Here is a 25,238-nt window from a genome sequence, read left to right on the forward strand (position 1 = left end):
GGATCTTCTAATCGTAACGCTATAGATAGGTGTATCAAAAAAGAGTATAAATTATTTATACTAGCAACTATGCTGGAGAGCATTAAGTGACACTTTAGGGAACTGATACAAGAATGCATCAAAGCGAACGGTCTATACTGGTCAAATATTATTTTTAGAGCCATTAAAGTAAATTTTCATGTTATTATAATTAATTAACAAAAATTCAATCAAATATATACTGAGTACTTTTTGCATTGACCTTTGAAAAAAGAAAGTTTCAATGCCGCGTTCTGTAGTTTAATGTTTTTTTTATATACATAACTTTTTCTAAAACTAATAAAGAAGTAAAAAATATATAAGGTGACGGTGCTAATTTGTTATTTGCTAAAATGCGGCATTTTTCGTATCTTATCATAAATAGTTGCAAAAATTCTGGTACTCGTGTACCATTGGCATTGTTAATAAGCAGTATGTAGGTAACCTCATACCAAGGATACTACTTACTGCATAATATAACCAAGTGCGTCTATAAAAGATTGACCAAACCAAAATGGTACTAGTCCGATTTAAATTTGCCGGCCGTCCGGTCAACTATAGTAATTGAAACGGTTATTTAAAAACCGGATTTTTACAGAACCTGAGAACCGATTCAAATTATTGGAATTTCACACAATGAAAATTTGAAAGAAAATTATTGACCACAGTTCCCGGCATTAATAATTAAATTATCGCTAAAATATGACTGCTACAGCGCAAGTGGATAACTCTTTGGATGCGATATTGGTGAATTTGGGTGATTTTGGAAAATATCAAATTTACGTGTTCAGTTTAGTATGTGTAGCGGTAGTAATGCATTCAATGGTCCATATAGCATATGTGTTCACGGCAATGGACTTAAACTACAGGTAAGACACCCCATCTCTAGATCTGCATGAATTTCTCAGCAAAAGTTTGATTTGAGACATAATTTTTGGAAAAGAAACAATCAAGACAAATCGCCTCTTTCAGCGTCTTCATTTCATTTTTTAAGGCATACTGTTTTTTAATACATTGCGCGCTGCGGCCGACACCAGTCCTTATTTCAGGTTGGCTCCATAAGGCCGTAGCAGACACCAGTGTCTGCCAATAATTTGTTTGTGGCACACCGTGCGGACTCAAATCATAAGTGTTGTGATGCTTGCCATGGACTAGTTAAACCAACTGTTGCACAAAAGTTAAGGAAGTTCACAAATTTTGATATTGTTTTAAACATTGCCGATTATTGTTCAGCAAATTTTCATATAGTATATGAGGATTTAAAAGTTTACTATCTTATTTGAGTGGTTTTTTGGTTCGTAGTTTGATAACTTTCGCAGTTTTAGGCAAGCTCCCACCTTTTGTGTTTTTAGTAAAAATGTAGATTCTACAGCAAAGGAACAAGAGAAAGTTGAATACAAAGTGCAGCTTCTTCGAGCTTAAATCGTAACCTGAAAACATCCTTGCATACTTTCAATGAGGTTGTTTAAGTAGCCTTGATAAAATTATCTTCAAAGTTGAGGTAAAAACCATCTGAGTTATTGAAGTGTGGTGAAGATGGTTGATGACAATCCAAGGCTCTTTGCCTAAACGTGCTCAATGGGATTCAGATCTGGAAACCGAAGCGGAAATGCCAATTGCGGAGGTCCACACTATCATAGGCAATTTTCGTACGATGAGATCACACTTTATCATCCAAAAATAAGAAATTTGGCTTAATAGCAGCATGAAACAAAGGGATAACGTCGTAGACGACTTCTTAGGCGCAAATTTGTGAATTAATGTTAACAAGTTTACGATTTCTGGACATCAGAGAGAGGATGCATACCCGAACACGGCAACCATCCGAAAACTGTCCATATCTCGACTCGTTTGTGAACAATACAGGCCTACATTAATTGTTCCAATTCACGCGCTCATTAGCTCATTCTAGTTGAAGTCGCACATGACGTTCTGTTAGTGGGGCCCTTCTCAAAAGTCGTCGTGAACGTAGATTAACTTCTCGGAGTCTTCGACGAACTTTTTCAATCGAAACCGTAACGCTAGACGCATTTAGAAGCCATCGTTGCATGATCCCACAAGTAGATACTCTCAAAAGTTGCTTTTGCTCAGGGGTGGTAGTTCTTGTGCGTCTTATTGTTACCTTTTCGGTCGTTTCCAGTTTCCTAATATCGATAGACAAGCCATGAAACTACGGTGTTACTAACCTGAAAGATGTTGGCAACTTTTTTCCGAAGACATTCTGCCTCTGTCATAGCAATAGCCTTATTGGTTTCATTCGTAGTAAGTTTACGTCTAGGCGTTATTGCGAAACAAAATTTTCAGATGAAATTATAGTTGATCGCATGAATTCGAAACAAACACTCACCTAAAATTCTTACAAATCACAAGCGATAGGAACATACCTGAACCTGAAAAAAATATTAAACGAAGAACAAAAAACACTGATATAAGATAGTAAAGAGTCAAATTCTCCTATATAGAGTGTTCTGAAATCCCGTCGAAATATTTTGGGGGATAGTTCTGAAGATTAAAATAACAAAAACAGTTTTTATAAACATGCAACAATTGCTTCCTAAAGACTCTGAAGATGGTTTTTCCGTAATGTGTATTTTTTAAAACTTTTTGCGATAAAATTATGTAATTCGCTAAACTTAAATAAGTTGGAATGCGAAAACCTCTTCACGTTAATATTTACCGATTTTAGTCACGGACAGCATATATCGGGGACGCCATACGCAAAGGTCGCCCTAATTTTTTTGTTTGGGATATTACTTAATTTTTTAAATAAAATTACTGAATCGTAGATGTTTTTAGAAATAATTTTAAAAAAGGTCCCCGTTCAACTCAATAAATCCTCAAATTCGTTTCGAAGCTATTGTGAAAAAACCAGATTCAGAGTATCCTTTTTAAGCGATTCTAGCCTCTAGGGAACAGTTTTTGGGTATATTTATAAGAACTTTTTTATTATTTTAATTTCCAGAATTACCTCCCAAAATATTTTAACGTTATTTCCCGGCACCCTGTGTGAATATTTAGTGAACAAAAATCGGCAACTTTCAAAATAATCTAAAAATGTATGAATTTCTTTAACTTTTATATAGCAGTTTAATACGTCGCACTACTTGGATTCAGCAAAAAAATTACTGTAAAGCTCAATTCTTATGATGACCTTATTTATTTTATACGCATCACCAGCTATAGCAGGAAACAATACAGTTAAATATTATGATATAACCTAAAGCTAGTTTTCTCTCTCGCAAGCTAGAACTTGTTTCACGGAAAGTGTTTGATATAGCCCTTTCGATCCATCATTTGCGTCTTCAAACCGTGCCCGCTCAGGTTCCCTGATGGTTATTATACAGGGTGAGTCTTAAGTAATGGGACACAGAGCAACGATGGATTTATGACATAAAAACAATGCAATATAGCTAAATTTATGTTATGCCAAAAGTTGATAATAACTGAGATACAGGGTGCCAAAGTTGAAAAATGAAATCAAATTTTCTTTAATATCTCTGGAACAGTTCGGGCTAATTTCACGAAATTTCTTATATAGGGGTTTTTGGAGATGATCAATTCAAATTTATCGACGATTTCGGTGTATCTTCTAGAGGGTGCAACAATCGACAATTAGGAGTCATTTAAACCATTTAAACTTTTTTGTGCCACGGCGTATGTCATTTTATCCTCATAAAATTTGTTCCCCTACCTTTTCTAGTTAAAAAAGTTATACCTTACTGGTGTCGCTAGGAACAACGGTTTTCGAGAAATTCAATTAAATAACTTAAATTCCCATTTTTTCTACTTGTTGACATGTAACAACATAATTTTTTTGTATTGTTAAAAAAGCACAAAGATTATATGAAAACAATTTAATACCGTAGTTGGTCTTCTATTGATATATTTATTTAAGCTCCAAACGAATATTTTAACAATAACTAAAAAAATTAGAAATTAAACATATCTTCCTGTGACAATAAATGTTCGACGTGTCCACCATTTACTTGGATACATTTTGCAATTCTTTTACAGAACGACCTCTTTATTTTAAATAGCAATTATTCATTTCGAAATAATGTAGCTGCATTTTGAATTTTGTTTAATAATTTTTCAGGTGTATTTATTGTATTTTGGTAAACGGAAGATTTCATGTAACCCCATACACAAAAGTCCATAGGATTGAAGTCGGGACTCCGTGGGGGCCAGGGTATTTCAAATCCACGTCCTATACAACGATTGGCAAAACGTGTACTTAAGAAATCCCTTACTGGACGGGAAAAATGTGCGGGTGCGCCATCTTGCATAAAAAACATTACTTGCCTTAAATTCAGAAGCACATCATCAAGAAGGTTCCCTAGTTCATTTTGGAGGAACTCTAAGTACAGAGGACCATTCAATTTGGGTGGTAATACATAGGGTCCTACGAAATAGTTGTCAATAATCCCGCACCAAACATTTATTTTAAATTCGTGCTGAAAGTGGCGTTCAGTAGTTAGGTGAGGGTTTTCTGTATCCCATGCATGTTTGTTACGGTGGTTAATTATACCTCGACGGGTAAAAGTTGCCTCATCCGTAAAGAGGACCTTATTTAAAAAGAGTGGATCTTCATTCTGGCACATCCGAAAGAAGTTACAAAATTGCAATCTCGCTTGAAGATCGACTTCACATAAATTTTGCACCGGCGTAAAATGGTACGGGTACAGTTCTCTTCATGAAAAATTCGCACTACTGATTTTTGACTCACTCCTGCACGTGCTGCCGCCATTCGCCTTGTACTTATTTCTGGGTTATCAACAACGCTTTCTAGAATTTCTTCTTCTTGCTCTGGTGTAATAATTTTCGGGCGTCCAACGGTTTTTTTTTATGTTGAAATGAGCCGATCTCACCCAATCGATCGTAAATTCTTTTAAACGTTTTAAAACTTGGTTGTTGGCGATTTGGGTACATTTCGAAATAACGTTGACAAGCTTGACGCTCGTTATAATTTTCTTGAGCGTATACACACACCATATCTCTCATTTCAACATTAGAATAATTATTATGTCTCGGCATTTTAATTAAATTGTAAATTTATTTAAACTTTAAACTTTTTTACTTTACAAACACAATGCAGTAAAACTGAATTTTTGTTTGACATATCGTTGTTTTCATATGTTATCATTCATTTGTTATATCATAGACTACTAAGATAAAGTAGTTCTGTAAAAGAATTGCAAAATGTATCCAAGTAAATGGTGGACGCGTCGAACATTTATTGTCACAGGAAGATACGTTTAATTTCTAATTTTTTTAGTTATTGTTAAAATATTCGTTTGGAGCTTAAATAAATATATCAATAGAAGACCAACTACGGTATTAAATTGTTTTCATATAATCTTTGTGCTTTTTTAACAATACAAAAAAATTATGTTGTTACATGTCAACAAGTAGAAAAAATGGGAATTTAAGTTATTTAATTGAATTTCTCGAAAACCGTTGTTCCTAGCGACACCAGTAAGGTATAACTTTTTTAACTAGAAAAGGTAGGGGAACAAATTTTATGAGGATAAAATGACATACGCCGTGGCACAAAAAAGTTTAAATGGTTTAAATGACTCCTAATTGTCGATTGTTGCACCCTCTAGAAGATACACCGAAATCGTCGATAAATTTGAATTGATCATCTCCAAAAACCCCTATATAAGAAATTTCGTGAAATTAGCCCGAACTGTTCCAGAGATATTAAAGAAAATTTGATTTCATTTTTCAACTTTGGCACCCTGTATCTCAGTTATTATCAACTTTTGGTATAACATAAATTTAGCTATATTGCATTGTTTTTATGTCATAAATCCATCGTTGCTCTGTGTCCCATTACTTAAGACTCACCCTGTATATGGGCTATTGAATTTGGGGAGGGATATATTCGTTTGTAAATTTTTCACTTATGACACTACTTTAGTATCGTGGATTTTTTCGAATTCAAGCAAAATTCGGAACATTTGAACAATAGTTCAATTTACTGGTTGCAATGCAAATTAATCACTAATTACAAAAATGAGAATCGTAACTGACGCGTTTGTGAGGGCTTTGAGTGTGCAAGAAATACAAAGGTTAAGAATGATAATAGAATTAAAACGTAATACAATGGAATAAGAGTAATTCACACTAGGAATACAATCCTAAACACATTACAATCACAATTAAACATGGAGGTGGATGGATTCACGCTTGGGGTTGTTTTTTTCTGGTCTGGAGTAGGCCATATTCATAAAACCAAGAAAATTGTCAATCAACTCCAATATGACTATATTGTGGAGGCGGTAATGCTACCATATGCCGAAGAAAACTTGCTTGTAATTTGAAAATTTCAGTAAGAACAATCCGAAGCATCGGCAGCTAGTGCTCGAGCTTGATTTGACTAAAACCCTACGACTCTTCTAAAATGGCCTTCTTGCGCTCCGGGTCTTAATTCGATTGAAAATTTTGGAATGATGTAAAGAAGACTTTGAAACAACAAATCATGAAAATATTCCAGATTTATTTGACGCTGTTAAGTAAGTGTGGTACTCCGTTCTTACGGAATGTTGTCAGTTATTTATTAAGTCTGTGCCTCAAATGGTTGCTCAGAAGTAGAGAAGAATAAAGGCTCTCCACCCGGATACTAATTATTTGATGTTTTGTTTGTTTAACATTGTTATTTTTTTAAGCACATATGTATTAATTATATGTTACAAGAATTTATTAACTTTTTTGTAAAAAAGTGTTTTGTTTTTAGTTTGGATTATGGTAATTTTCTTCACATTTACATTATTGATTGCTTTTATAATCTAAAAAAAGTCGTTAAAAATTATTGTGATGTGTTAAAGTTTACTTCAAAAGAAATACATTGTCTATTTGTAATCATGATGTTTTTTATTCTACAGGGTGTCCTCGAATTACGTGGCCAAAATAATACCGCAGATTGTTTGAGTGAAAATAAGTCGATTTAACTAAACTTCCCTCAGTCCAAAAGTTGATAATTATGGAGCTACAGGGTGTTAAAGTTGAAAAAAAAAATCACATTTTCTTTAATATCTTTCGATTTCTTTGAGTTAATTTCACAAAATTTCATATTTGAGGGTGTTTTAGGATACGAAATTCAAATTTATTAACGATTTAGTTGTTTCTTCTAGGGGGCGCCACAAGCGACCATTAGGACACATATAAATCTCTGTAACTTTTTCGTGCCACGGTGTATATTATTTTGGGATTTAAAAACCTTTTTCCCTACCTTTTATACTTAGAAAAGGTATACTTTATTGACGTCGCTAGAAGCAACGGTTTTGGAGAAAAATGCATCTAAGCCTGATGATGCATGCAAATTACCTTAAAATTATTTTCCGTTAAAAAAAATTAAGTTTTTCAAAAATAATTATTAGTAAAGGTATAACAATAAGTTTTCAAAATCAGATATTATTTTGACTATTACAACGGCAAAGTCCATAAACTAACAGCATATCCACCATTTCAGAATAAGTGAATTTATTGGCCATACTTATGGATATTTACAGGAACAAGAAGCGAAACTGACAAGAAAAACTGAGGGCTAAATAAAAAAAACTGACATTTGAGAAACAAATTCAAGTGTTAAAATGTCAATTAAAAACATAGCCAACTGAGTTATTTACTTAAAAGCGCTAACGCAAATATGCAGCGCATTAAAATTATGCGTTTTTCTCCAAAACCGTTGCTTCTAGCGACGTCAATAAAGTATACCTTTTCTAAGTATAAAAGGTAGGGAAAAAGGTTTTTAAATACCAAAATAATATACACCGTGGCATGAAAAAGTTACAGAGATTTATATGTGCCCTAATGGTCGCTTGTGGCGCCCCCTAGAAGAAACAACTAAATCGTTAATAAATTTGAATTTCGTATCCTAAAACACCCTCAAATATGAAATTTCGTGAAATTAACTCAAAGAAATCGAAAGATATTAAAGAAAATGTGATTTTTTTTTCAACTTTAACACCCTGTAGCTCCATAATTATCAACTTTTGGACTGAGGGAAGTTTAGTTAAATCGACTTATTTTCACTCAAACAATCTGCGGTATTATTTTGGCCACGTAATTCGAGGACACCCTGTATAGCCGTTACCGTATATGGGAACAAAAGCATAAGAACGCTACGTTACCAAGAACTTACGTACTTACAACCTTAACAGTCATCCACAGGCGCACGACCAATTCAAAGGTTATACCGGCCAGAGTCCCATCTATCAATCAGTAAGGCGGACTTTTACAGTGGTTCCGAATTGCACTAATTCAGTGAAAAACATTGAAAACAGACCGTGTTAGAAGCGACCAATCCCAAAATCAATAAAATTAATACAAGATAAGGAACTGCTCATAGGTGTAAAAAAATAATAGATTATGAACCTCTTTTCGACAAATTTGGACTTCTAGTCTTCTTCACTTTAAAGAGATTTCACCTTAAATTCTACTATTCCTTATATTATACCTAATGTAAGGTTATTTCGCTTTAAATGACGAAGCCATTCTCATATAGACAGGGACAAAATATTTAACTTGATTAACTTATACGCTTAGCTCATAAATTGAATTAAACCCAGGCCAGATCTTTAATACTGCTATCACGATTGAAAAGGTCATAGGTACTACTTTTCGACACGTACGTACATCCAACATTATCCAATTAGGTCCAATTGCTTTAGGAAGTGACAAATAAATTATTCCGTCTTGAAACATATTATTATATTATTAAAATGCTATGCACACGTTTAATAATAAGGCCGATTATTATTAATATGATGAGCCTGTTATCCTCGAAAATTGCAATTTTGTTACAGTTGTTGCCCAAAAGTTCACTGTTATAGCTCAAAGTGTTTAAATTTGATGTTTATATATCTATTATCATGGTAAATAACGTGAAAAACGTCTATTTTTTTGTAAAATAATAAGATCTATTATGCTATTTGATTTCTGCATCTTGCACCGGCAAATTGCGTAATTACGATAGTCTCAGAAGTACTCAACTTGACGTATAGATGGCGATTTTTTTTTTAACATTTACCTTTATTACAAAGACCTAACCTTAAGAAGCTTATGTGTTACATCGATTTGTGTTTGTTTTGGAGCTATTTTCAGTCAGCGCTTTTAGAGATTTTGTCAGTATGAAAACGATTGCTCATCGACACATGGTTTAATACTCTCATTTGAAAGGTCTTAGTTCATCCAACATCAGAGCGGAGTTAAATTCTATTCTGGAGGAATCTGGTTGATCTTTAACAATTAGAAAATATTTTCTGGCAGAGTTTAAACGCGGTCGTACGAGCTGGCAAGACGAACTCTGTACTGGTCGACCTAATGACACTCCAGATCTGACTACTCCAGATATTGTGTGGTGAAAATCCACAAAACTGTTCAAGAAGATAGGTATTTAAAAAAATACTGTACATCCCATTTCGATCGAACAATTAGATATGAGAAAATTGCGCGCAAAAGGAACAAGAACAGCACTATAAGGATGTTTGGCAAAATTTCATAGTAATAAACTGGAGTTTTTGCGTCGATTCGTAACCATGGTCAAAAACATGGGTCCATCATTTCACACCTGAGATAAAAGACCAGTCAAAACAATGGACTCAAAGAGGAGAATCGGCTCCAAAGCAGGTGAAAATAGTTCCATATATAGGAAAGATGATTGCATCAGCTTTTTAGGATGCATGTGTAACAATTTTTATTGACTATTTTCCTAAAAGGAAAAAATAAACGGAGAATATTATATAAGTTTATTGCAACGTTTGATCAAAGAAATTAGGAAAAAAACGATCGCATTTGGCAAAAGAGAAAATTTTGATTCATCAAGACAGCGCACCAATCCACGTTTTCGTCATCGAGATGGTGAAAATCAATCGACTTTGTTTCGAAATTTTTTCTCACCCACTTTATTTACTAGATTTAGCCCCCTCAAATTATTTTCTGATTCTAAACTTAAAGAAATGACTCGGTGGAAAGAGTTTTGCCAATAATGAAAAGGTGAAGTTCGAGGTTGATGGCTATTTTGAAACATTCAAAACTTCTTCTATAGATAAGGTATAGAAGCAATAAAACATTGTTGGAAAAAATGTGTTAATCTCAAAGAAAATTATGTTGGGAAGTAAGTAATATTTTTCATTTTTTTTCTTTGAAAGCCGTCGCATACGAGCAACTTTGCGCTGAAATCTATTTTGTTACTAAAATAAAACTTGGGGGTTTAAATAGTATCTAGGACATGGGTGATTTTTTGGATGAAGAACCTAAAAAATCTGATTATGTTTCGTTTCGCAGGTAAGTTGCTTTCATTTGCCGAAAAATGTATAACACACTTCATCAACTCTGCCGCCCCACACGGGCGACTTTCTGGTTGCACTGTGTGTTTTTGGCATGGCATTTATATTTTTCTTTTGGATTGCATTCGATGAGGCCAGAACCTATGGAACATTTGAAGTTATGTAATGTACGTCTATGTACGTCACCACTTTTTAAACGTTGTACGCAGCATGACCAGATTACAGTAACTATTGTTTCTAAATAAAAATAAAAAAAGGGCCACCATGTTCAGTGCAGCTTTTACCCTTTTTCTTTGTAAACCTAAAACTTAAGAACATTAAGATTTCCGTATATTAATTTAACTGCGAAATCCGAATATTGTGCTATTAATCTAAAAGTCACACTTTAAGAACATTTCTAGAAAATGGGGCGATAATTGCCTCCTAGCCTTAGTCAAAACACTCGATGTTCATACGAAAATAATTGAAGAATTTTGTCGGGTACTTCCCCTATTCTTCAAGCATCTCATGAAATTGTCGTTTGAAAACACTTCAGTTTAAAATTAAATAAACTCGAAGTTGCCTTCGTTTTGATTTTTTGTTCCTCGCAATAAGAACACAAACGCATGCTATCTCAACGAAATTCATGGCAGATACTAAGTGCTACCAGCCACTTTTTAGTGTTAGGTCTAAGTGTTAGGCAGTCCTAATGTTACGCGGCCTAAGTGTTAAGTCGAGTACTTCTAGGATTATTTTTGTAGGTTGGGACTGTACGGAGGATGGTCTAACAATTTAACATATTATTGCGTTAAGAATTCCATAGCTTCCGAGTTGTCTGCGCCCTTGTATTTCTTCGGTGAGGAATGATTAATCGTTTGGGGTTGGTTTTTCTACACTCAGCGATTACTACCGGCAAACAAATGATTGTATACTAATCGACGGTAATACTTCTTTGACCTTGCACGAAAGTTGTTTCTATATGGCCTGCTGTAGAGACAAATGTTACGACCTTTTTTTAGACACACTTCTCCACCCAGGAACACCCAAATCGACAACTAGTGTTTATTTTCAGGTTCATATGATTAAATATACGATTCATCACCAATGATAATACTATACACACTTTCGGAGTTTCCTGTGTTGAAGCGTTTTAGAGTTTTTTCGACATCAATTAACTCTAATTTTTTTCTGTTCAGTTAACACGCGCAGAATCCAAAGGGATTCTAATTTTTAACAGCCAATTGTTCATGCAACATTTTTCGAATTGAGATGTTTGAAATCCATAACAATGCCAGAATGTTGCTATATTTCACATGTCCATCTTTTTTGATGTGTTTGTACACGACATTAATGTTTTCTTGGATGACTGCCCTTTTTATTTCACTTGTTTCTGGATCGAGACTCAACCGTCCAAGCTTGAATTCTCCACACCGGCGAAAAAAGTTAATTGAACAACCAAACTCGGAGAGGCGTTCTTGTTGAAATCATTATTTTTTAAAGTTAGAACATAAATTATGCATTGAGGCACAGCAAGCACCATCGAACAATTCCAGTGGCGGCGTTACTGTTTACTGTCTAAATCCCTTTTTTACTGCTCTGATTAGTTGGAATCGAAAACCTGCTACGAGTCTTCAACATTTGAAGAGATTTTCAGATTCCACTTAATCGAACCTTTATTAACCAAATCCGGTAAACATTTTTTATTCTAGATGCCAAATTCCTGGATGCGATTCAACAAACAATTCCACATACGCTACGCCATGGTTGAGAAATGCAATCCCCTATACAAATGATAGTCCTGAAAAATGCTCAATGTATCCTTCATTTAGAAATGAAACAGGGCTTAGGAACTGCACTGCGGATAGTTTTAATAGAAATAAAGTCAAAGGCTGTGAATCTTTCGTATACCAGAGCTTAGAAAAAACTATAGTCACAGAGGTAGGTTATTGTGGAATAATTATACAGGGTTTTGGAGAACTTTAGGATCAAATTTCTAGGGATTATTCAATGCAATAATAGAAGATATCTGAGTGTAAAAACCCGCGCCCGCAAGTGTCTCCTTAAGGGGTTGAAATTATTTTATCGAGTTTTAATACGTTTCATTTTAATTTATTTGTACAACACAGCACTACAGTAAATATTCAAAATATCTTTGAATTTCATTGTACCTGTTTAAACGACGTACAAGGTCTTTGCTGACTTGTCTAAATATTCGATAATTGTTTTGAAGAATTTCAAATGCTGCGGTGACTCTTGCAATCAAGTTTTGTTCTTTCCACTGCCGTTTTATAAACCGCAAATTTTACATGTCCCCACAAAACAAATCTAAAAGTGTTTGATCGAGTGATCTAGGGGACACAGAACTGGAGCATCTTTACCGATGCGACGTAATATGAACTGATTATCTAAATACTGACGAACTTGAACAGAAAAGTGTGCAAGAGCACTATTATTTGGTAACCACATTTGCTGTCGAACGTTTAATAGGATGTGTTCAAGAAGTTTCAGTTTGAAAATAAATAAAATAACTCAATAAAATACATTTTTGCATATAACTATTCTTAAAACATCATAAGGTCCTAATTCCTAACTTGATCGAGACATTTGTGGACGCAAGTTGTTATACCTAGATGTCTTCTTTTGTTGCACTGGACAATTCCCAGAAGTTTGATCCCACAGTTCCGAACCACCTTGTATTTACTTTTATTATGTATAAAGCTTATTTCAGTACAATCTACAATGCGATAATAATCTCTGGAAATTGACTTTAGTGGGGACTATAAACAATATTGGGCAGTTTTTTGGACTAATAATTTCAGGGTTTTTATCGGACAGGTAAGGTATAATGGCTATGTTCCATCACCGATTACAAATTTAACAAAACTCTAGATATGGTAGAAGGGAGGTATTAGTATGGGGGATAGTAATTTGCGGAATATGTGGATGTATAAGAGCTTTAATGCCTACCTATGAATGGTTTTTATTCTTCGAGTTCCTGGATGCTGCATTTGGCTCTGGAAGTTATATTTGCGGATTTGTGTTAGGTACGTTAAGAGTTTCTGAAACCCGCCCATTACTACACTTAAATTTAATGCAGGAGTGGAACTTGTGGGCCCAAAGAAACGGGTACTCACAGGGACTATAATAAGCTCCTGCTACGCTGTGGGAGAAATTGCAGTGGCGGTAGTTGCCTGGATAGTCAAATCTTGGAAGTAAAAAATCGTAAATCAATTGGAATTTTTCCAACTCTAAAGTTGTATGATTTGCAGGACTCTGATCTTCATAAGTTACCTACCTTCACTGTTCCTCATATCTTATCTCTGGATAATACCTGAATCTATTAGGTGGCATCTTAGTAAAGGTAGAACAGAAGAAGCTAAGATAACTTTAAAGAAATTGGCAAGAGTAAACGGAAAGGAGATTTCAGATAAAGAGCTTCAGGTTCTGGACTCTGTGGTTGCAGGTAGGAATTTTCTATGATGATGTAAATACTTACAGTGAAAGAGATATTTTAGTTCTAACCTCAGGAGGGTTGGAAAAACCGAAGAATTCAGCAATGCAAGCTCTCAAATCCAGCATTCTAATGATAAGGCTTGTAGCGTGTTGTTTCTGCTGGATAACCTGTACTTTCTTGTTCTATGGTCTAACACTTAATTCTGTTGCCTTAGTTGCTGGGAACAACTATTTAGATTTTATATTGACTTGTAGGTACATGAGCCTTAAAACTAGAAAATTATTACCTTTTTTTTTTAAGCTCTAGTGGAAATTCCAGCGTATTTTGTTTGCAATTTTATAGTAGAAAAGTATGGCAGGAAGAAGACTCTGTTGTTTAGTTATTTGCTGACAGGGACTGCTTGTTTGACGTTTGTTTTTATTCCCACAGGCAAGTATAAAAGCTAAATATGTAATTAAAATGAGAAATCTCTTTCGAGAAAAAATAACAGCGAAAAATTATTCCCATAGAAGCATAAAGAGAGAGAGAGAGAGGGAGGAAGAGGGAAAGAGGGAGGGAGAAGGAAAGAGAGAGGGAAAGAGAGGGAGAGAGAGAGAGAGAGAGAGGAAGTAAAAAGGAAAAAATAATAGAGAAATAAATATACATAGTAGTTGAATAAAATTAGATTGTTAAATAAGAGAGAGGCGCATTAGGCATTTTAGCACAAAAAGTGATTAGAATTAAAAGAATATAAATCTGTTTTATTAACTGCGAAAATCTCATTGAAATAGTTGAAGTCGAACTAAATTGATGCAACATTAAATAAAAAAGCAATGACTAGGAAAAATTAACCATTGTTCAACAGCTTTCGAGCGCGTATCATTCTTTATTCAAGTTCACTTCAATTTTTGAGATATTAAATAGTTGTCGACAGTAAAAAATGCAGCAGTATTTGTATGAGATATTATCACTAAGTGTATGTTACACACTTTTGTCGAAGTTTGCTCAATCTTCACTCAAGGTTAATACTATATAGAATATGAAATGCTAGTTTAGATTCTCATCTACAATATGCTTTTAAAAAAAAGTTACTTATATCTACGAATCTCCTTAGAACCAATTCAAAGTTGCTTTTGTAATATCTGAATATGCATCATAATTTTTTATCCACGGACAAGGCGATTTGTTTGTCTTTTGTGAGTTTTATTTTAGTCGATATAAGTTGTCTTATTCAATACAACATTTGAAATATGTTCATTCAGGCTGTTTCAAAGGTTTCATGGGAATTTTTGAAGCTATTTGCATTTGATATTGATTTGATATTAAGCATAAATTTGATACAATGCAGGCTGTTTTTAAAAAGCATGACATACCTATGTAGTGTTCTCTAATGATGAAATATGTATATTATTGAAGAATAAATGTTTTTTTTACAATTATTTTCAATTTATAAGCTTTTATAGCATTAATATGCGATATAGCATAAAATAATGGTTTTCACGGAGGTTATACTTTATATTTATTCATCAATTCCATAAAAATCATTTGACACGATAAAATAGCACTTTGTGTAATATACAGAGTTCGCCATTACTCTGGCCTTGGTTCCTGGTGTCTTTGTGGAAGTATCAATATGAAATGTTTAGTACAGTACTCATTTATATTGGAAAGCTGCATGATTTAATAATATTTTTGTTTATACAGAGTGTTCCGTTTTCGCTTGGCAGCATAAAGTTATAATTTTTTAAATAGCAACCCATAATTCTTTTTATGCCATTTGATGAAAACTTAATTAATAAAGCTTAATCCGAAGATATCAGGAAAAAAAACGAATTTGGCGGTTTTCGTTTTTTGCAAGTAAGTCTTAAACGGTTATAGTTAGAGGAATGAAAGTTTTACATTATTAAGGCACTTTTTTGAGAACTACATAGCAGTATTGCCATTTTCGTGTTAAATCCTTACTTTCGAAGAAAAATTGGTAAACTTTTAATTTTCATATAGGTGCGATATCGATTATTTATATTTTCAAAATCATCATAAAATTCCCTTTTCAGTCATGTATTACATTTAGTATTTCTCTCAGGAACTCTATATAACTTCAGGGATATTTACGTGACATAGTTAAAAACCTCACCCTGTGTAAAGAAAGCTGAAGCACTTTTGTATATTGAGTTGTCGAGTCTATGTGACTCACACATACTATAATTTGTTTATAAATTCATTACAACCAACAAACACACAAAATGAAGTTAGAAAAATGTCTTTATTATAGTTTGCTTATCTGTTTTAGCATCTCGATGGGGCAGTTTAACAGTATACCTCTTGGGCAAATTTGGAGCAACTGCCTCTTTCACCATACTATATGTCCTCACTAGCGAAATGTTCCCCACTAATTTAAGACATTCTTTCATGGGAACTTGTTCCACTTTTGGAAGAATCGGATCGATGATTTCACCACAAACCCCTCTACTCGTAAAAACAAATTTCGGTGGAAAAAAAAACATATATTTTTTTGTCGTTTTAGGCTCAGCTATGGGAATCTTTACCACTAATAAGTTTCTCAGCAATGTCCATACTGGCGGGATTGCTGACTATGATATTTCCAGAGACTCTGCACAAGAAGCTACCCGATACAGTGAAAGAGGCTGAAAATATTGGTAACGTTATTCCTATGGGCACTATAGAGACCGATATTTCTATGAACCAGCAAAATGTTTTGAAGAAATATTAAGTTATACCACCCTGAAAAAATATGTTTCTAGGTATTTGTTATAAACTAACTATAGTGCCTGTGATATATTTGGTTTTAAAGAAATCCAGAGTTTTTAATGTCACGCTTTCTTCAAACTTATCTAAAATATTATATTTCCGAAGTAACAAATTAGCTTAAATCGTTAAAATAAGACAATAATAATTGTAAATATTTTGTATATATTTAATAACTAATATAAACTTACAACTTTAGTAAACAGATACAAAAATATTCAACCACTATTCATTACGTTAATTTGTATATTATTTTAATACTACTAGAATCAGCAGTATATGATGTATATAAATAAGAAATATGCCGTGCTTTAGAACAATATACGAATAAAACTTACCATGGTAACGTTACCAGGATCATTGGTTAATGTTTGTAACTATTTATGGTCCTAGCAAAATTAGCAGCTAAATTAAAAATCGGTCCTTAAGATAGTTGAATTTGTTTAATACTCAATAAGTTTAAGTAAAGGACAAACAATACGAAGTGTTTCTTAGTTGATTGAAAAAAATTTAGAGGATTATTTTTTACTATTTCACTTATTTCTAGCATAAACATAGGGTCTAAAAGCTTTCATTTCCGAAGTTTAACGTCCAATTTTAGTTCTGAGGATACTGTAACATCCCTTATTGAATTACTCTTTATTTGATATACTATACTAGGTACTTTCCCATTTGAAAACAAAAGTTGGTACGGGTAGTTGGATAAAAGTGAAAAATTTGAAAATCGAAAATAATTCATTAAATGTCATTTTTTAAATATGGGGTTAACGAAAGTTATAAACGTGCTGCCATACTTTTTACAAGCACCATGTATCACATGGTTATAAAAAACAAACATCATTATGAGAAGGTTTATGCTTAAAATTTCAAAGTGTTTCTGTATGATTTTTAAACATATTTTGGTCTATTACGTTTCTGATTGCTAAACAATAAATGCGTCACTAAAAAACAGTATTCTTGGCAATTATCATTAATGGAGTATGTTGATTCAAAAGGAAACCGTTAGGAAGAAATTAGCTCTTAAAGTTGAAAAATGTTTCTCTATTATTTTTTTATGACATTTGAATTTGCAAGCAATAAATATGTTAATTTTTGTAAATTATGACAGATGCATAGTATATCCGTTGATTACGTTTTTAGCAGTAGATCTTTTTTTTAGTTTTTAAGTTTTTAATATTGGAAAAAGTTTCTCAGGATTTGGTTTGACCCACCTCTGATTTTTAACAACAGGCCCCAAGTAAAAATTAAAACACTAATTCTTCTAAAACATGACATCCTAAATTATACTTGGCGTGGCATAATTCTAGGAAGGCACAACTCTGAAAGTAAAAAACACCACAGCATTGGCAATCTTCTGAATAGATGAAATAAGTCGTTACTTACTTCCATCGCACAGTGCAAAAATCAATCACAAACCATATAACAATACAATCACAAAATTTTACCAGGTACATATATTATTATTGGTTATAATAGGTATAAGTATTATATTCGAATAAACACGTCCGATATTTTCGAAGACGATGTTGTGCGGTATATGTAATATTCTGTAAACCATTATGCAATGAAGGAAGAAAATAATTATAATTCGTTTCTAAAAAATATCAGTCAATTCTTTAATATGTCGCAAAGATTGTCTGCAATCTCCAAATAACTTCAGTTCACTTAATAAGAGTACAATATCTCTATGACTAATATGCACAAATCTGCATTGTCACCTGGACATTATTTTAATTACATCTCCAGTCTCCTCTCCATCTCTGTTAACAAACAATTCCATTTCCACACTTTTAACCTCATCGTTATGTGTATCTGAGGGATCCTTCGGCTCCAGGCGTTTCTCAAAGTACCAAAGCCACAAGAGACTGACTGCCATCATGACAGAAGTCATTCCGAAGGTCCATACAGTGCCATATTCTTTGTAAACATGGGTTACGAATACGGGGCCCATTACCCTGGAAAGACAGCCGGAACCTGTCATTAGGCCCATCCAAACTCCCTGGAAACGTTTGGAGCTATGATCAGAATCGAAGGGAAGTTTCTCATCATTTAATATATCAATTCGTAGCATTTTCAATAGAAATTTTTGAAGTGATCTAAATAATTGATTGCAATAGGAATGATAGGATTATTTGGATCTACTCAGGTAATTTTGTCCATTTTGATTTTAAAATTTTTTTGAAAAGCAACTTTAACGGAACTTTCGACAAACTTGTAAATTCATCTTGACCAAGCCAAACAGGATTCTTTGTACATTGTTCTAGTAAATTGTAAAGTACAAAGCTATTTAAATATTGTGCATTTTATGCCCAACAAAATTACATTTCAAAATTTAGAGAATTCGAATACATATGGTAGTATAAAAAAGAATCGACATTTTTTGAACTCGTTTTATCGTCAACGGTGTAGGAAAACGGAGGGGTATCAATAATGTTTTAAATCATTAAAATGTAAAACCGTAAAGGGGTCTTTCTTTGTAAAAATTGAGTTTCCTATATATGAATGGGGCGGAACTTGTTTTTAGTTGCTTGTCTTGATAAGCAATCAAAAATCTTCAAAACAGAAAAAGATACATAAAAGACTAAGTATTAATAAACTGTTCCATCATAGCTTAAACAATCGTGTATCCAGCTTCTCAATGTAAGAGAACTTCTTTTAAGTCTTAACAAATAGTCGGATGTTTCGAATACCGAAAAAGATAGATAAAAGTAATGTATTCATGCATTTTCTTTAAATTAATAGAAACTAAAATTATATGGAGATTCTGATTCGGAAAAATTATTTTAATCTCAATAACAGGAAACTGGTTAGTAAATTAATTTTTCATCTTTAAGTGTACTAAGAAAAAAACAACAGGGCATAAAATTTGGTTCCGTCACAGAAAATACCCGGTTTCAAATGGCGAAATTACTCACTTGAGGCCTTGATCCTAACAGCTTAGAAAACAACGTTTGAATTAGTGTAATCCCAATAGGGTAACCCAACACGGTCAAAACGTAACAGAATATAAATTGCGTGAAAGTTATTGCTGGAACTTTCTGGCACCATTCCTGATCGGAGGGACATCCCAAGAGATCATCTCCACAGTCAAAAGTCATGTAACGAATCTGAGCTTCATGGGTTGAATTCAGGAACAAATATCTTTTGGGATTTAAGAGTCGAGATTATTCAACGTACTCGATTAAAATTATTCGGCTAGTGACCTGTCATATTTTTGTAGAGTAGCATTTAAGCCTGCATAATCAAGTCGATAATCATGGCTTAAATTTCTTAGTTTTTGTTGGCAGAATATCGATAAATTGGTCCTCAAATCTACGTCATACATTAAGGGAGGTGGGCCAACAAATGGAATACAACTCTAAATGATCAAAGTAAGAAAAAATATCATTAAATTTATATTACCTTACAATTCTTCCTAGCACCATCAACAAGAATCCAATCCAGATCATCAGTTTAACCTCGGAAAATTTTTTAGACAATATGGGAATTAACGGAAAGGTGCATATGGAAAACACAGCGCAAACTAACATTATTAGACCCATATACCATATCGAGTGATCTTTAGACCAGCCCAGTTGATCCATAGTTAAGGGGGTACCTAAGAAAGTCATTTATAACTCTCCAAATCTACTATTAAAATAAGTCATACCAAGTGTTTCCATTAACATAAAGTTGAACACCATCACAAAAAAGGCAATAATAAATGTCCAGGCTCCGAAATAGTCGGGTTTAATGCCCTTCCAAGTGGCTTTTTCGTTATCTTTCCCTTGCTTTAACATAGCTTCTTTGGCGGCTATTTTATGTTCTCGGAAGACATGAGGCATGAAGAGGTATATGTTAATTAAAGCGAGGAAGACGTTTATCCAGCCTGGAGCCGTGTACATGTTGAGCCTTAGTTTTTTAGGCCATAGCCATATTCCCTGATCGCCTAAGTGAACTACTGCCATCTGTATCGCAGGCCCTACCACAAAACCTAATACCTGAGCTAATGAAATCATGGACACAGCTTTAGTTCTTTCCGAATATTTCGTAGCAGCAGACAGATAAGCGCGACAAGCTGCCACATTTGCTATAAAAATAGTTAACATGTTATTAGCTCCTTATACAAGGTGCTAGGGAAATAGCTTCCGTAAATTTAACGAATGCTTAAAAACTTTATTTTGAACAAAATTATTATTTACAATAGGGCTCATAATTACAACCATTTTCTTTAAAAAAAAAATCTTTCAAGAATTGGCAACGTCGCGTCGTGTATATTTCATTTTGATATCTCCATAAGTAGCCGCATAAACTAGGTGTGCATTTATGCAATGATTTTTAGGATCGATACTTGTTAACGATCTATCCCATGCTTTGTCGCTTCACCCGCAAGGTTAAATTAGGAAACTCTTTAAATGGTCAGGTTTTCAGGATAGAGTACGGAGTTCACTCTTAAGTTTACTTTTAATGGTTAACTTGTGTTATTACTTATTATTTTATTGTTTGTTGTTTAAATTTTAAACTACTTTTCGCACTATTATTGTTGAATAATTTTAACTTTTTTTGTTACGCGTCAAACAATCAAAATCTGTCAAGCACGTTTTTCAACATTTTATTAAAATTTTAAACATATAGTAGCTTTTTGGTTATCAATTTTAACTTTTTTTTTACTATTAGGTTTTCAACTCTTGTTATAAGAAACTTTTATGATAAAAATCATGTTCTTACTCATTGGTTAAATTTACGAAAGTTATTTCCCTGACATCTTGCACATACAGGAGAAAATTTTTAATACACGACTCTTGGAGAATTGCATGAAATCTGACACCATTCGAATACAAGACCTATATGAATTTTTTTTAACACAACCTTAATTTTTTTTGCTAGATAGAAAATTCCTTCGGAGTCAATCAAACTTGAGACAATATTGTATTGCCTGTTTCAGGTCTATAGAAATAGGTAAATGGACATTTACTTAACTTAATAATACTATTGTTAAAATGCAATTTATTGTCTTGTGTTCTATACATAGGAGACTTAAAAAGGAGAAAAGACGAATGGGGGATACACATTTAACCGGATGGATTGAAACGCTCTCTATGACTTGTAAAAAAGGTACATAGACACTTTCTTCATCCAATTCTTCGAAGCGTCTTAAAAAAAAACTCTTGTATACCCAGTCATGTAAGATATAGAACAATACCTGAACTGACTCCCACCAAAAAACGACTCCATAACATCCAATGTTTCACATGGCTATTGAAGAGTTCTAGGCAAGAATAGATACTGCTGGCAGTGGTGAAAATTAATAATGAAGAAATCACAGGAGTTCTTATTGAGCCAAACTTATTACTCCACCAGCCGAATAATGGGGAAAATAACATTTGACCAAAAGGGTTAGCTGCTACTATTAGACCCATAAATTCTTTGCCAGCAGTCGGATCAAGCTGAAATTTTGAACTCTCAATTCCCTTATGAATTAAAAATTTTATAAGGACCAAATAATGAAAGTGCTGGCAATTTAGTGGTAGCATAAAGTTTCAGTTATGTTGAAAATAGAAGATATTAATCGAGGTTTTAGGAAATTTCTACATTCATGCAAAATTTATCAATAATAACTTGACTCAAAAACCAGGACTTTCAGACAAATTTGATATGTGATATCGACTTATTACCTTGTCCAAATAAGGCCATACTCCAGTAACGACTATACTAAATCCTAAAGACATCATGAACATGGTGAAATAAACGACGTATATTGAGCGCCATCGTTCTCTGTGCTCTTGAACGGTTTCCAGGTTTTCATCGAAATCCACATTGTTTCGCTTGAGTAATTGCCGGATTTTCTCCATTATCCAAGAATACCATTATTTCATAAATGATCTAAAAATAATTTATTATAGGAGAAATTATATATATATGTGTACACGTATATTTTTATATTATGTCGAAAACGGTCTCTTAATACCTTTAACAAACTAAACATAATACAAAAGTGTAATTAGTGAAATAATTGCATACATATTTTCCTTTTTAAATCTAGATTTTATATGAAAATTATAGTTTATTAAACGAGTCTAAAGTTCCTCCATTAAATATGAAAATAACTGCATTAGTTGAAGTCACTTCCGATGTGGACAGCTAAATGTAAAATGTGAGGATCATTTTGAATTAGGAGGTTCAATTTGAAATATTTTGAATAAACTAGATATTTCATTTAAATGCGAGTCTAGATTGCAAACACCGATACCAATGTTATTATTTCCTGTATAACACTAAATAAAATCACATTGGTGAACTAAAAATAGCAGTCCGACCCTTTGCAAACAAACTCTATGGAAATAGTACAAGGACGAACGGGCCAATAACCACCCAAATTCTACCATGAAACCTCGCAAGCCAAAGATGGAACAAATTATTATCGCATTACATTGTTTTGAATACTTTGCGCATATCAAAACTTTTCTGTAAAATAAGTTTAAAAACAAAATTATATATATTCTAAAAGTTAATGCGTCTTTGATATGAAATGGTACTTTATATAATAAATCACAACTATGAAGCCTAGATCGCGTTTGGATGTAATCTTAATCTAAATGTTTTATAATGATCTGTAATTTAGTGTATAGTCTCACCACTTTACTGTGCTTCAATATTTTAATATAGCTAAAACTTTGAGTTAACTTCAAATTTACGTAAACACACACATACACGATACAGCAATATGTATATTCTCACTTCACTGCTCGAATTTACCTTCCAGATATTCATGCAGTAAATGTTTACATTTTCACCAAACAAAAAGTTAATATTTATGGTTCGCAGTAATTTTATGTAATGTTCCATTTGAAAGAAAAAATCTGAATTTAACACTTCCGTTTGTATTCTAAAACATTTTAGTTGCAAGTTCAGTTCAAATGCTGGAATTTTTAGCAAAATTAGAGAAAGTTTATCTGGATAACTTACAGCCTTTCACATACAGTTTCCAAGATGCCCGTACTCACTCTTACATTTTTAAACAGCACATTTTACCAAATAATATTGTTTTAATAGGAAATAGGTAAATAATTATTAAATTAAAGATGTACTTAAATTTAATATGTAATATCTACCCACTTAAGATATTTCATTCTAGATCTATGAAGTGGGTTTCTAAGTAGGCACTCATTTCAACTGATAATTATGAAATGCAATACTAAGATTTACACTTCAACAATTGATTCAAGACGGCATACTTGACGTTCTAAAGAACACCAATTTTAAAAAATACATACTATTTTCTAGTGTTTTAAATATACAAGGGGTTTCTTAAGTATGGTCCGCAACTTAGGATACTATTTCTTATGGAATTTAAAAGAAAATAGTTCCTATAAACATATAGCTGGAAACGCTTAGAATCCGAGAACCAGGATATTATAAAAAAATATATATGCATATATAGTTTTTTAATAAATTACAACAGTATTATGTTTCATTAAATATGGATAGGGTTACTTATGGGGTTACCAGAAGCCACCTGCTATTTGATGAATACACTGCTGATAAAGATGAGGAGGTTCAGCAAACAATCTGACTTTTTAGTTATTTATTGGTGCAACAAAGATATGTTGTCATCATTGTAGAGAATTGACAGAATTGCCAATGAGTTTAGTAATATTTAACATACTACTCAACTTTCCTGGAAACTTGATAATATTTTAACTAATAATACTGTGTGAAACAAATACTTAGTAAGTATTCACTAAGGGAAACTTTTCAATATAAAATTAGAATAAAAAGAACATAATTCAAATTTTTAACCCATTAACAGGCCACTACAAAAAAATAGGTTTTATGCTCTAAGTTACTAGTATTGGTTTAGATTATAGAAAAGTTTACAAATAAATAGAAAACCATTTTTTCTTGACTGTAATCTACTCATTTGACAATTATCTCAAAGATTTTCTTTTGTCAGAAAATAAGACAAAAAAAAAACATTTTTCTCTTATTACTTTTCTAAGTTTTGCTAAAGTTTTGTTGAAAAAATGACAAACTTTTAACTTCATGTTCTGCTAGAAGCAATTCCTCAGCTTCGGAATCACTCAGAGTAATTTTTAATAAATTATTATAGTACTTATTAACTTATCTTAATAAAACAATAAATCCAGCTTAATTTTGAACACAATTAAACAAATATATATGTAAATAATAGAGCCTGTATGTTAGTTTATTCTTCTCTTACCAGATGTATCATGTTCCAGACAAACTTACATATTGTAGTTTTCATGAGATAAATCATTAATGAATTTTTAGCCACAAAAATACTTCCCAATACTTAATACTAAAAATTGTACCTCAAAAATACCTTTAAATTATAATTATAAATAGCTCAAAGATCCATTTTTCTTGATAATAGTTTTTTAAAACAAATCAGAATCTTATCTTTTTAAACATGTTTGTAACCTTATATCATAACATATGTGCAACAAATTCATGTAGTAAAAATGAAAATAAACCAAGTAAATCCCAATAATCTTATTATTCATTACTTACCCAATAACAAATTATATTTAGCACTAAGAAGATGGAATTGGCAAATTAGCCACTTATTCAGCACTAACAGAATTAAACCATTAGTGGATATACATTAACATGTTTCCAATGGAACTTCGATATATTTTAGACAAATACGCTTATATTATTACAGACAATGACGAGTTTGGCAAGAACAATAACCAGTGAAACAGCCTTTGTCTTGTTTGGTCGGAGCTTTGTTTTATAAATAGTCACAT

At 32.8% G+C, this 25,238-nt stretch overlaps 2 protein-coding genes and 1 pseudogene across 3 annotated transcripts; 1 reads left to right on the top strand and 2 right to left on the bottom strand.

The window, feature by feature from the left end:
• The first annotated feature begins 508 nt into the window (after positions 1-508).
• Positions 509-17,627, top strand: LOC136339604 (organic cation transporter protein-like). 2 transcript variants are annotated; one of them, XM_066282992.1, is made up of 10 exons: positions 509-887; positions 11,999-12,227; positions 13,018-13,124; positions 13,179-13,333; positions 13,387-13,501; positions 13,559-13,752; positions 13,817-13,993; positions 14,044-14,172; positions 16,013-16,194; positions 16,247-17,627. In XM_066282992.1, the coding sequence occupies exons 1-10, from the start codon at positions 721-723 to the stop codon at positions 16,451-16,453; spliced, it is 1,662 nt and encodes a 553-aa protein (XP_066139089.1). In that variant the 5' UTR covers positions 509-720; the 3' UTR covers positions 16,454-17,627. The 2 variants fall into 2 exon arrangements, with proteins under 2 accessions (XP_066139089.1, XP_066139088.1); XM_066282991.1 differs by having other exon boundaries at positions 510-887; positions 13,805-13,993.
• Positions 4,148-5,244, bottom strand: LOC136339642 (uncharacterized; annotated as a pseudogene).
• Cln7 (CLN7/MFS domain-containing 8) lies at positions 16,637-25,178 on the bottom strand. Its single transcript, XM_066282990.1, has 8 exons — positions 25,000-25,178; positions 22,143-22,350; positions 21,671-21,914; positions 20,138-20,557; positions 19,896-20,086; positions 19,692-19,846; positions 19,404-19,629; positions 16,637-18,487 (listed from the first exon to the last, which is right to left on the bottom strand). Exons 2-8 carry the CDS (start codon positions 22,317-22,319, stop codon positions 18,203-18,205), a joined length of 1,698 nt encoding a protein of 565 aa, XP_066139087.1. The 5' UTR covers positions 22,320-22,350; positions 25,000-25,178; the 3' UTR covers positions 16,637-18,202.
• Positions 25,179-25,238: the final 60 nt, after the last annotated feature.

This window comes from Euwallacea fornicatus, chromosome 6, assembly GCF_040115645.1.
Source record: "Euwallacea fornicatus isolate EFF26 chromosome 6, ASM4011564v1, whole genome shotgun sequence".
Lineage (NCBI taxonomy): Eukaryota > Metazoa > Arthropoda > Insecta > Coleoptera > Curculionidae > Euwallacea > Euwallacea fornicatus.

Excerpts from the sequence above, each read along its gene's own strand:
- LOC136339604 (XM_066282991.1), top strand. The coding sequence starts at position 721 with ATGACTGCTACAGCGCAAGTGGATAACTCTTTGGATGCGATATTGGTG. Across the intron at positions 13,502-13,558 it reads TGGATAGTCAAATCTTGGAA|GACTCTGATCTTCATAAGTT; the intron begins GTAAAAAATCGT and ends TATGATTTGCAG. Across the intron at positions 13,753-13,804 it reads TCTGGACTCTGTGGTTGCAG|TTCTAACCTCAGGAGGGTTG; the intron begins GTAGGAATTTTC and ends GAGATATTTTAG.
- Cln7 (XM_066282990.1), bottom strand. The coding sequence starts at position 22,319 with ATGGAGAAAATCCGGCAATTACTCAAGCGAAACAATGTGGATTTCGAT. Across the intron at positions 20,558-21,670 it reads TTTGGTGGGAGTCAGTTCAG|CAAATGTGGCAGCTTGTCGC; the intron begins GTATTGTTCTAT and ends CTATTTTTATAG. Across the intron at positions 19,630-19,691 it reads ACTCTACAAAAATATGACAG|ATATTTGTTCCTGAATTCAA; the intron begins GTCACTAGCCGA and ends AAATCCCAAAAG.